The sequence below is a fragment of the Syngnathus floridae genome, chromosome 11 (genome assembly GCF_059516105.1).
Source record: "Syngnathus floridae isolate MCC-2025c chromosome 11, RoL_Sflo_1.0, whole genome shotgun sequence".
Classification (NCBI taxonomy): domain Eukaryota; kingdom Metazoa; phylum Chordata; class Actinopteri; order Syngnathiformes; family Syngnathidae; genus Syngnathus; species Syngnathus floridae.
The window spans coordinates 5,790,931-5,804,124 of record NC_142423.1 but is presented as its reverse complement, the minus strand read 5'-3'; the positions used below and the strand labels follow the sequence as shown (position 1 = coordinate 5,804,124).

Below are 13,194 nucleotides of genomic sequence, written 5' to 3'. Positions count from 1 at the left end.
AAGAGGCTCTGTTTACTCCTGGCAGACGAGACTTTAACCCACTTCATACCCAGGCCCATCAACCACACTTTGAATGCTAGACCAGAGAACTTTGACAAGGGGGGGGGCTGAAATAGGGGAGCGTCTTCCTCCTCTGCTCTTGCCGCTATCCTCATGGGGCGATGACAAAGGCTGGCTGGAAGGGGGGAGCGTTGTCGGACTTACGGGCATTATCTGTCACCGCCTCTTTTTTCTCATCTTCAACTCTCTCTCTTGCACACTTTCACTCAGCCCCCCCCCCCCCTCCCTTTCCTTCCATCTGCCCGAGGCTACGTGAAATGAGACACCAAACAACAGCTTTCCTCTTCGAACTTTCCCAGCCTGCCTGCGAGCTTTGATCTGCTTGTCCGATGCCATCGCGATCACACTTTCACGATAAGGCCGATTTCATCACCTTGGCTGATTTATATCATCCCTCACGCTTTTTCAAATAGTTTAATAGTTCCATGAAAACATAATGAGGGTGAGTTTGTTTTAGGAGGGGGGCTTCGTTAAGAGCTTGTTAGTGCTACGGGAAGTCCGCTGTGTGAGGAGGAAGTCACAGCGTGTCAAGGCCGGACTCAGCATCCTCAATTGACTTCATACTGGCTAATAACAAGCAACAGGAGGGACTGGACCACAACACTGATGAAAAAAAAGCTGTAGAAATACAAATTTTCAATATCCACATCAACAAAATTGTTATCTGTTGTTTTTTTTTGTCTGCTTTGGCCTCCATTAATATTCTTGTGATCAGAAAATGAATGAGCAATTTCAAAAGACAGCATTGGCGTCATCCACCCACCACCCACATTTTTTATTATTATTTTTTTTACTGCTAGTTAATTGTGTAAAGTTTTATGGTGTCAATGTATACACGTGTATGGCTTATGTTAGACAAGCATTGAATATGATGCAATCAATGGCAACTGAAGACTGAGAGGTGCTAAAATACATCAGTGAGTGACGTTGAACATTCCACCGGGGCTTTATTTCATCTTTCTACAATCTCAATCCGATAAGAAGTCATGTTTCTTTTAATACATGGGATCAAATCGAGTCCCTTGTAAAAGACAGGCAACGTGTTACAATTCAAGATGGAATTGAAGACTGTTTTGATGTGGTCCAAAGTTTGTGGTTAATGAGAAAAGAAATGAGCGACTGCCAGATTGGAAGATAACAACCAAGAATAGTTGGAAGGAGACATCAGTGCCTGAAATCTAAATCAACATCAATACTGGTGCCTGATATGGCTGAAGAAGAACTTCTAGACACTTACTTGATGAACTGTCCCATGTCCTCACACAGTGCTTCACAGCCGGGCCACTTACACTCTCCATGGCCGTAGAGAGGATGGGAGCCGGCATGCTCCTCGTGGCTGCGGGTAGAGAGCTCGGTTAGGTCTCGCGACACAACACGCGCTCAATAAAGGCAAGAACGGAGAGCAGGAAAGTGTCAATCGACCACACATGAATAACTGTTTGCGGCAGTAGCAACAACACCACCATCTGAGTGTGGTTAGCTTGTGCCGCTCGCCGAGCCAAGTGCGGCGAAAAGCGTGATAGAACAGAGTGGGGTCAGTTACAGAAGCCAGGCGAAGAAGAAGGCGATCGCTCCAGCAACCTCAGAAGCATATTTTCAAATCCATGACCCGTCTTGTTTGTCCTTGGCGTGCATGCGGCGCACGTGTGTGCGCCAGTGTGTTCGTTTTGCTGTCGGTTCTTGTGTTTCAGGTCTTGACGTAGAGTCGGCACGGGGCCCAACTCGTTCCGAGACTGATTAGCAGCGGCCGCCATCGAACGATGGTTATTCTGGTAAGCGCTCGTGTGCTTGCTGTAACTGGGCCAGCTTGGCTTTAGCGCGTGGTAGTAAAACAAACACGACATACTGTAGAGTAGAATGTGTGTGCATATTGGTGTGGAGCAGATGTGGATCTAAACTTTCTCTGGCAACTGTCATCTCTGCATATACGTACATGAGGATTGTGTACGTGTGTGTGCATGTGTGTGTGTGTGTGTGAGGACTGGAATGAGGATCCGACCAAATCAACATCATGAGGTCGTCTAACAAAAAACATTTGTTTCGCAGATGGAAACATGTCTCCGTCCTTCTCCCTTTTTTCTTTTTCACCTCTTCCTGATCTAATGTGCATGCAGGGGTTGGGGCGGTGTGTGTGTGTGTGTGAGTGTGCGTGCGTGCGTGTGTGTGTTGGCTGTGGTTGAGTCAACTCAGAAGCTGCTCAGACAGCAGCCGTGACAAACTGCTGGCAACCACATTTTCCTCCACATCAGCCATGCATTAGCTTAGCAGGCTAAACGACAAACGCTGCCTGCTTCTGCATCCATTGTTTAGATACAATGAGAGCAAAATTTCCCCGCATCTCACTCATCTTGATCACTCTTGGAACCGCCATCCAAAGTGACTTCCTGGGTGTGGGCCGTGCGCGTGTGTGAGTGGTGCGTGCATGCTACTCACTGGCTGATGGGGGGTTGGCTGCCTTTGGAGTATGGGGGGGCATGGTCATCGCCACTGTCTGCCTTGGTGAAGGAGGATATCCACTCAAACAGTCTGGCTCTTAAAAACGGAGACAAGCCCATGAGCAAGCCATGGGACCACATCACCCCGATATCATGTGTGTGTTCATTCGTCGACAAACTGCCAGCAAAAATAGATCCATCTATCAATCTCGATCTTTGCACCATACCACGTCTTTCCTTCCTTCCGTTCATCCTCTCCTATATTAGCATGTGGTTGACAGCATACCGACACTACATACATAACTTAAACCACACTCTCTATCAAATGAGTTAACACGCTGGTGCCGTGTGGTGTGTTGCATGTGTCGCAAAGGAAGAATGGCTAAAAAGTGAAAAGGAAGGCAGGAAATTGAAATATAGGGAGAGTGTGAATTAGAAAGACGACAGGTCACACAGTGGAAGGACACTAACACTGACCAGCCACAACATTGGGTACACCCACCGAATCTAATTTTGGATGGCTTCAAGCGCAATAATCAAGATGTTGTGAAATGAATACGACTTTGAAGCTGTCGATCAAAAGGGAGATATATTACCTCTACACTAAGCACAAGTTGAGTAGTTACCAATACCGATACCTAATACCACTAGTGTTTTTGATACATGCAATTGTTATTCTTCCATAAGATTTTTATTTTTTTTTATAAACAACAGTTGCATTGTGCAGGTGTACTTAATCTTGTGTCTAGTCAGCGTTATACGTCAACGCATCTCGTACCTGTCTCTCTTTGGGGTGTGGCTCTGTCCATTGGGCAGGCTGTGCAGTGGCATGTGAGCGCCGGCCGCTTTGGGGAAGGCTGAGGTAGAATTAGAGCTGTTGGTACTCAAGTCCAGGCCCTCGGCTTGCTTCAAGGCCTCGTCGCTGCTCGGCACGCCCGACACCTCCTTCCACAGCTGCTGGAGGTCCGACGGACACATGGCTGCCCAACGAAGACAATGAAGACGATCACAATGAGGTTATTTAATGAAATGTATGCGTGTGAGAGACCTGAATTGAGAAGAAATGCGGTTAATATGATATTGATGAGAGAGAGACAGCCCTTTCTAATTTCTACTCATTAAAATCACAATGCGGCCGTTTGGGCCCCTGAGATTTAGTGCGAGAGGACAATAGTGGCAGCCCAAGCTAACCAAAAGCTAATTTATACATGCTTTCCCAGCGCTAATGGCGATTCGAGCTTGTCACTGGCACTGTTCGTCTCAACTGGGTCGAGGTACCCTTTGAGCACAGATTTGTTATTTCTGCTTCAATTTCAAAGCAAGAGAGATGCTTAAAATGCCATAGTCCACTCCAATGTAACCCGGCGCACACATTCGTGTCGGCACATAGCGACCTTGCAGCAATACAAATATTATGTCTGCTTTGAATGCATTCTCCAGCGCTCCCGCCAAAACAAAAGTTCTCACTGTTGAGGAATGAGGCCTCTTGTTGCTATAGAGTTCTCAGTGTGAGCACTTATTACCCCGAGAAACCCGATCAATCTATGGATACACCCTCACTGTAAAAAATGTAGAGCGTTTCCTTCTGTTTAACTTATCGAGCTGGCTAAAAAACTTTAAACAACCGCTTTGTGAAAACAGAAAACACGCCAAGTGAGCTATTGATGAGTGAAGAGCACGTTAACACGTTCATAGCTGAGCACTTAAGACATTTGTAGAAATAAATAGTAAGAATGAATACACAAATAAGATCAGAAATGCATCTGCCTTCCAGTAGGGGCAGGAACAGCAACATTCCAACCTCATATTGCTGCTGTTCATAATTCTTATGATTATTTATTATTATTAAATATATCCCCTCCACTGTCACAGTATATTTGAAACGGAAATACTTGGCAGGGTGTAGTAAGTCATTTCAATTATTTAGTGGCTTGGCTTCAACATACTCAGTGAACTGAGACATTCATGTTGAAGATAAGACAAGATATGCTTCAATATATGAAAGTATATTTTTTTTAAATCCCAGACAACCTGCAATTTATGCCTTTTATATTCAATTCCAGCTTAACCACAATGTGATGAGCGTTTTTTTTTTTTTTTTTTGGTACAGTTACGCCATCTGAGCAGCTTTTCTATCTTATTACAGCTCTTGAGATGCCCTCTTGCCCCCCCCCCCCCCCACACACACACACACACACACTTACCAGCCGGACACAACAGCCTTTTGAGGCAGTCCACTCGTGTGTTCATTTGTGTGTGAGTGTTTAATTATTCGCGTTTGTGCTCAAGCGTTTCTGCGTGTGTATGCATGTGTGTGTGTGTGTTTGTGTGGCATGGCTGGTCCGAGGAATGCTTCGGTTCACGCCTGGCTGAGCCGTCACAATGGGCCGGCTCTTTCACACTGCAGGGAAATTCCACTTTGGATACGGAGGGAAAGCACAAGAGAGGGAGATACCAAAATGCAGTGTTGTAAAAAAGACCCCCTTAAGTGCAAAGTGTCTTTTATATCATCCTAATTGCTCCTAGTAATTGTATATAAAAGAAGACCAAGTTTTATTTTTTTTCATTTAAGTTGTAATGTAATAAAAATTGAGCAGGAAATTGTGGGGAAGATAAAAGGTAGAAAATTCTCATTTATGAGCAATTTATGAATGAATGAATGTGGTTGATGTGGGCGGCGCAGCCAACTTTTATCAGCAGACAAATTGAAGGAACTGTGGGATAAAAATAGCATTTTGATGATATCCTTGGCTAATTTTAATGACAAGTGCGCACACCTCGCACTGTGGAATTAGTAGCATATCTGCCCTATTATGAGTACCTTCCCAAAAGCCACCAATAGGCTTTTGATCTTTTACAGCCTGATGAACTTAGCAGGCTTCACAAGAGGCCTGCAAGGGTTGCGTTGGCGTACCTTGCTGCAGAGACTGCATGGCGGCGGTGGGCTGCAGGGGAACCAGGCCTTGTCTCTGGAGGTTAAGGATGTGCTGCTGCTGAAGCTGCTGCATCTGGATCAGCTGCTGCTGGAAGGCCAGCTGCTTGCTGCTGAGCTGTTGCACGCCGGGGGAAGAGGAAGAAAGAAACAAAAAATTAAAACTCCAGTTTCCTGCTTTTAGCACTCAATTCAAGGAAAGGCATATTAAGCAAAGAGATTTTATTTTGTCACGTCATCAAATGGCCATAATGATGAAGAGGGGAAAAAAAGACTGAGGCAAAGGTCATGTGTGTGTGTGTTAGAGTGATAAATGTCCTCCTTCCTGTTCTCCCAGGCTAGACTTGAGCGGCACTGTGCTGAGCCGTTTGAAGTCCCTGCAGGCCAAGCCCAGAGTGATGAGCTTTATCTCTCACAGATAACTTGCGGGGAGAAAAAAAAAAAAAAAAAAAGGCTTGAGGACCTGCTTATTGTGTGCCCCTGTGTGTGTGGGGCAGAGAATGAGTTGGCAACATGAACAGAGAGCAACTCACAGGAAGGGCAGCTAGGTCACTTCCTTTCAGACTGGAGCCTGGCGAGGGAATGTGTGGTGGCAGCGTTGACTGCATGTGAAGTTATGGAAGGACAATAGGAAACGTGCAACTTTTGTTTTGTGATAAATACATTTACTTCCTATATTCAATGGCGGCATGTTTTTTCCATAAGCAAACTCCTTCTGTTCTTTTCTTTTCTGTCCAGCTCTACTGCCCCTTTTTTTTTTCCATGTCTGTCCATTTCATTTGCTCCTCTGCCCCCCTCTGTCCCTCACTCTCTCCTGAGATATGTCCTTCTTTAAAGCGCACGTTGCGTGTGTGCATGTGTGTGCACGTGTGTGTGTGTGTCTGTGTTCTGTTTACATTAGCTGTGGCTGAGTGGCCAAAGCTAGCGCTGTAACAGGCTGTCAATGTGATTTATGAGCACATCACACACTGTCTGAGCCTGCCAGTCACACAGATGCACACACAAACACACACACGCACACACAAATGGACGGTCACCGACAGACGCACACATCTCTTGCGATGCTCAGAGTCACTTCATTAAGCTGACTCCTGACCAGTCCCAAATGTGCTCACGCACAAAAACACTGACACTTTCATAGTCTTGGAATGCAGCACTTCTATGCGTAAAAAAAGCGAGCAAAAAATAGGGAAAAGGTCAAGAAGTCAGCACCACTTGAGCTGCAGTGATTAAAGGTTTTATCCTCCCTCTGCTCGCACCTCTCCGCCTCCTACTATCTTCTTGTTAGCCTTTATAAATTCCTTTTCCACACATAGGCCATGATTTGTTGAAGTAAATGCTTGTTGTTACTTGCAACGTGCATCCTCTCGCCAGTAGATGCGCTTGTGCAGTGACCCAGCACACATCAAGTGTATACGTGGACGACCAGTGATTGTCGAGTTGTTACAGGACAACAACAAAAAAGTGAAAAGTGGGACAGTGGCTGGGAAGAGGGGGGAGAATGCAAGAGCAAACATGGCAGTTGAGCACAACTGCTTTGCTTTGGTCACGCTCGACGCGGTTGGCCGCTGTTGGCCAGGTGTGCCGGTTTGAGTCCTTTGGGAGAAGAAATGGAATGTAGGACGTGTCTTCTTGTGGTTTTGTCAGAAAGTCTCAGGTTAATTTGTGCCTCTTTGCCGCCACTTGTTTTCAGGTTTGTTAAATTACCAAGTTGAGGGGCAAGATGGCGACCATGTGATTTGCATGCTGCTTCCTAATTCGTCAACTCCTCCTTTTCAACTTCTAAAATTCAGTTCAAGCCTGCTAGTCAAAATGTGGATTATGAGTGGTTTTTTTCCATAATCCATAAACTTTAGCTCTCGTATAACATACATTATTTAATACGCAGGCACAATTTTGATTTAAGTCGACAAATTTCACCGCTGTTAGTCAGGGACTAGTAAAATGTGTTCCTTCTCTTGTATGGGGAAGAAGAGAAATGCTCGGATGATGTCAGGAAGGATGTATTTTAAAAGAAGTTAACCACAGCTCAAAATATTAAAGCCATAACTTCAATGAAATGTGACAAGAGAGAGGGAAGATTACAGTGTGGATGGTGAATACTTTCCGATGTGCATTCTGTTTCTCTTCTGCTATTATCGTTAGCGACTTATTGCCAACTTAGCTTATTATATCGAGCAGCCAGAATAAGCATGAATGCACCACTTTCCTCATTTTTGAATATGCTACATTATTGCTTCTATGATCCCGATGACATTTTTCCTCTTTGGAGTCACTGCTGCTTTTCTGGTATGTAGGACAAAAAGAACAGATGGAGTATGTGGCACTAAGTTCAGTCTCTGGATTTTTGCATGAATGTATCATTTTTCTCTCTAAAATATTTGGCATGTTTTTATTTTTTGTTTTGAAGCTGGAAAAATAGACAAAGAGCGCAGTTCAATGCAATCTTGTCCCATGAAGAGGAAATCTTTTTGATCGGGCGTGACATGATCCTCAGAAGTGATTTGCAGCTGTGGTTAAAGCAGCGCGTTTGTATTTATTTAAGCAAAAAGGAAGAAGAGCGAGAAAGCAGCCGAGGCCTACGGCGTTTGGCGGGGTTAATTGACAATTAAAAGAGAGGAAGACCCCTCCTACATGGAGATTTCACCTCGGGCTCACCGTCGAAGGCATGTAAATGAGGGCTTTGGCACGGCACTCCTACGCCGCTCCGACATGGCGGAGAAAATGACAGCGTGCGTTCGCTAATGCTTGCTTGGAGATGAGCTGACCGCAAACCACAAAGGAAGACGAGGAAAGAAGATGACGACGGGCCAACATATGTAGCCTACCGCACGGTCAATACGTTAGACACTTGATGGATTTTTTTTCCCTTTCTGCAAGCTCTCGTATCAACCACTTTTTGATGCATTTAAGGCCACTTGTATATTTCAAAGTGTACTTGAATGAAATGAGTGTGCACTTTATGTTCACCTCTTTTGCTGCTTGCTTTCCGGCCTGCTGTTGCTGCTGCTGCTGTTGTTGTTGCTGCTGCTGCTGCTGCTGCTGCTGCTGCTGTTGAGTCAGGAGCTGCAGATGCAACTGCTCCTGCTGCTTCTTGTAATACTCCTGTAGCTGCAAGGAGAAGACCAAAGACGAGACGACCAAACGTCAACAATGCAAGAATCATCGGCATGCCGAGGTTGCTTTCATTAATTATCTTGGCAGCGTGTGGTCCAACGACAAACCGCATACATGGCAGAGATGCTATAAAATAACGTGTGTTGACTTGTTGCAAGGCAATTATTAAACATTGCATCCGAGGATCCGGGGGTGGCGGGAAATGCGTCTGCACGCACGCCACTGTGAGGGCAAAACGTTTTGAAGGTGGCAGATGTCTTTCATTCTTTTTTCTACATACATCCAGAGGGTCTATAACATTGAGCAGGGCCACATCCCTCTGAGGGTATTACACACAGATAGTCATTATCTACACCACTTATTCATGAGATCAACGCAAGGGGTTGCAGGCGATCCCAGATGACACTGCTGAGAGGTGGGACTCCACTACATGTTTACTTAAGCACTGAACTTCAAGTTCCTACTGAAACTACTGCTACTCGTTTAAAATAATTCATTCTTTGGGTAGAGGAACTATTTGGAATATCTCTTCATATGTGTCGAATTTACACAATATTATGGTTGCAAAAATATAATCTAATAAATTTGTTTTGAAATTGTTTTTATGTATATTTTTGTATCTTTCATTGATTAAATTGAAACTTTTTGAATCTAAAGGATAACACAAAAAAAGCAAAATAACTCGTTTGTGGCAGTAAAAAAAAAAAAAAACACCTTGTTATTAAACAATCATAATTAAAACTTGTGAATGGGACATTTACTTGTTTCGTCACTCATGTCACCATGACACCAACGCTTCACATTTACTGCACAGAAGCGGAATGGAGAGATAATAAAAAAGCCACAAAAAAAAAGTATATTATGCAAACATCCAGACGACCCTAAGTGGGAATTGATCACGTGCCAGCTGCACAAAAGTCAGCTCTGTTCGGCACTATCACCACCACAGACCCCTCCGCTGGGACCATCCCTTCATTTAAAAAATACACTTTGCAAACACCCAAGCATTGTCTCCCCTGACTGACCACAGCCTGTCTGTGCATTTGTGTTAGTAATCAGTCATTTAGGCAGGCCGCTCCATTAAGATTACAATCTCGCACACCAGGCGAGCAGGGAAAGTCTGACCACAGTGTGCGCTTAAGTGTGCAAGGGAGGTTATCCTCTTGAGATCGCCTCTGCCTCTGCAGTTTGTCTTTGTTTCATGGTGCATCAAATGTTCAAAGAAGCTTCTCACAAGAGAATGACTTCACACAGCGGCAGTTGCCGCCGTCCGTCTCTCATACGTCTGACCCGCCATGCGGCCGACTAGACACCGGTGCACATCCTAACCGTAATGCTCCTTTTCCTTTTGTGCGCGATACGCCATTTTTACATTTCCCAGTTTGAGTCTTATCCCAGCCATAGCTTGAATTTTGCATAATTTACTTTGCATTTCAACAATGACGTACGTTCTTATCTTTAATTTGCTTGCTTGGAAGACGCAGTACTTTTCATTCTTTCTTTCTTGACGCTCTTTTATTGTTCCTCAGGCGGGGTTAATATCTCTTTTCTGCCTCACTTGTCCTGATCCCTCTCCTCGTCACACATGCAAATGCTCACGCAAGTGAGCGCGTGCGCATGCACGCACGCACGCACTCGACTGCCGAATGGTGAGTTGAGGGAATAATTAAGTGATAATTAAGGTCTTTTAATGATTTGATTCAGTGGCTCTATGCATTAAGAGTATGGAAGTGAGGCATTCACCTCTTCAGCCTATTACCATGACCTTGCCTTCGTGAACAAACCAGCAGAGCAGTTGTAGCAATGTAGAAATTTAAAGGTTAATTTACACACATATACACACAAATATGATGTGGTAGTGGACCGTAAACCACTTTTATATATTGCTGTACTGCCACGGGGTTATGAAATTTAACGCTCTGTTGAGTGATATGTCAGCTGATTGTCTCGGTCTGTGTGTTTCTGTGTGTGTGTCATTCGGCGCCAAAGTGCCAGCTTGCAGATATAGATTCGAAGAAAGTCCATGCTGCGGTTAATTAAGGGGGAGAATGATGTTAAACGCGATGGTTTTATTAGCCTGACTTCTCTGTCAGAGACGAGGGGAGAAGGTTCTTGGCCACCATTATGCTCACAAATCATGTGATTTGTAGATGTCCTTTAGCAACTGAAAATGATGCAGATGACGGATATTACAGTGAACGATCCGATAAGATTGTAAATGGAGGGCTTAGTGCGCCGCTCCATTGGCACAAACACTTCTGAATCACAACTCACATCTTGTGTCTGAATTTTTGAGAGATCTTTTGCAGATGAGTAGTGTTTATTTGTTCGGTGGCTGTTGTCATGGCAGCGCTGAATACATGAGGCATTCTTAAAATAGTTAGTGCATGTGTGTGCCTACAGGTGGGGTCATGCTTAGTTATAATAACATCATCCACAGTAGTAATAATATTAAGGAGGAGCAACTTAAAAAAATGTGCATGAGTCAGAATGTTTGCCTTGGTTTATCCTCGATGAGCTCACAGCATGAAATGAGATGCAGGCACACCGAGTTTGTGTCATTGCACAATGAAACATCAGACACATCTAAACATGCTGCTGTGGGAGTGAGTCCAACCAGACACCACCTGTGTGTGTGCGTGTGTGTGCATGTGTGCACTTTGGCACATGTGTTTCACCTGCTGAAGCATGAGCGCCTGCTGTTGCTGCAGCAGGGCCTGGAGCTGAGGGGGCGACAAGATCTGTTGCATCTGCTGCGGAGTGATCATCTGGGGGCTCATCATAGCCATGGATACAGGGACCTACAGGAACATAATAAACACATTCAAAAGTTGATTATTTGAACACAATCAAAGCTATAATTTTATGTGATCCTTAATCATTATTAAATTTTCCTCATGGGATGTCTGTCTTATTAGCTAACGAGCTAATTTGTTAAAATGTACTTAAAGTTTTAAAAAAGGTACTCCAATGTCACCTTTAATGGAAGTGTAATACAAAAAACAGAAATCATTCATTTATGACAACATTTACTAGTAAAACACAATTTAGACTTGTTGCAAGGCAGAGTTCACGGGGCTGAACCGTCACTGCCCCATACGCCAGTAAAAACAAACGCATATGCTAGTCAGCCTAAAAACAGACTATAAAGATCAACACTTAGTATTAAATATAAAATAAATATTCTAAATTGAGACAGGAAGAACAAATACAAAAGGTTAGTTCTAGATCACATAAAGTCTAATAAAGTCATCACTTCACACATATTTTCTTGGCACGTTCCTTCCCTGCGCTGGCGTTGTTGAAAATAATTGAGACAATTTATGGGACAGCAGCAGAAATACATGCTCCGATAGGTAATCTTCATCTCCAAAATAATAAATACATCTTATCTCCCGCCATAAACACATGATTACGGTTGCTTGCAATTTACTTCCCGCATATTCAAGCCTGGCTATGGAAAGACATACAACAACATCTCAGCTGTCACCGTGAGATGTCTATCTCATCAGAGCATGCGGCAGGCAAGCAAAGACACAGCAAGGAGAAAAAAACAGCGTGCAAAAGAGATAGGCAGAGCTGATCTGATTACAACTGGAAAAAAAAAAACTAATCACATAATTCAGTCAGACACGAGGGCTGCGCAGAGATGCTAAATTAATGTGTAAAAAAAACAGCTTTACATATTAAATGAAATGACAGATGATAGCGGAAACAATTAAGGGAAATAAAGACAAATCAGATTTTAGTGACTGCCAAAGTGGATGTCGAGTCTCTCCTAACAGGCTGAGGGATGAATCACGTTTCCTTCGCTGCCTACTCGTCAATAAACTATACTGCTGCCTTAGCAATACAAATAATCCTGCCTGTTAAGCAGTGATGGCACTTTAATAGAGAAATACAAGCATGACTTATCACCTCACAAACTGGCCATTTATCTACATTCACTCCGCCGAGAATTATTTGTCACCATCACAGTCAAACAGCTCATCGGTCACAAGAATGCCAGATCGGTGAAGAGCTGCTTTTGGACTTTTTGGATAGAATCGTAATAGAATCATAACATTATGTGACCCCATAAAGTGTGATGTGCCATTCAAGTTAAGGAAGAGTTTATTTTGCCTTTTTTATCCCTTCCAGTGGTTGACTTCTTTTTACTTTTGCATGACATTACATATTCAGCCTGACATGAAGCACCAGCATTAATAAACCTATCAACCCATTTCTTGGCAGCCTTAACTCACCAGTATGGGCAGTTTTTTGTTTGTTTTTTCTCGTAGGTCACATGCAGAGCTGAACTCAACTTGCATGAATAAGATGCGTTAGGAAATTTGTGATTGAGCTCAGGGGCAGGCGGCATTAATAACGGAGGGCTGGGGTGGTGGCAGTTGGAAAAGTAAAAGGTGCAGGAGGAGAGGCGGGGGAAGCAAGGTGGAAGCCATGTTGGCCGCCACTTGGCATCATGCCAGCACGCCTCCTTCGCCGGGACTTGTCATTGGGGGCTACCAAATGAAAAGCTGTAATTAATTGCTCTTGCGCATCCTTTTCTTTCATGTTGACAACTCCTACATTGTATTTTATGCACACCGCCATTGACTTTTTCATAATAATTATTGCACCTTTTCCCCATGCTGGCTAATGGTGCTGATA

The 13,194-nt window shown here is 43.9% G+C and overlaps 1 protein-coding gene and 1 long non-coding RNA gene across 4 annotated transcripts in view; one reads left to right on the top strand and one right to left on the bottom strand.

Moving 5' to 3' along the window:
* Positions 1 to 8,564, top strand: part of LOC148390571 (uncharacterized) — a 75,270-nt gene extending 66,706 nt beyond the window's left edge. Inside the window, exon 8 of the long non-coding RNA XR_015861299.1 lies at positions 8,491 to 8,564. This is a non-coding gene — a long non-coding RNA (uncharacterized LOC148390571). The remainder of the gene's footprint in view (positions 1 to 8,490) is intronic.
* The window catches only part of foxp4 (forkhead box P4), a 71,023-nt gene that overhangs the window by 12,588 nt on the left and 45,241 nt on the right, over positions 1 to 13,194 (bottom strand). For 2 of the 3 annotated variants that reach the window (XM_088389697.1, XM_088389698.1), the window contains exons 4-9: positions 11,223 to 11,345; positions 8,398 to 8,538; positions 5,410 to 5,545; positions 3,274 to 3,475; positions 2,494 to 2,592; positions 1,298 to 1,396 (exon numbers count right to left, since the gene is read on the bottom strand). In XM_088389697.1, the coding sequence (XP_088245823.1) occupies positions 1,298 to 1,396; positions 2,494 to 2,592; positions 3,274 to 3,475; positions 5,410 to 5,545; positions 8,398 to 8,538; positions 11,223 to 11,345 (800 nt within the window). The remainder of the gene's footprint in view (positions 1 to 1,297; positions 1,397 to 2,493; positions 2,593 to 3,273; positions 3,476 to 5,409; positions 5,546 to 8,397; positions 8,539 to 11,222; positions 11,346 to 13,194) is intronic. The other variant, XM_088389699.1, reaches the window with a different exon arrangement.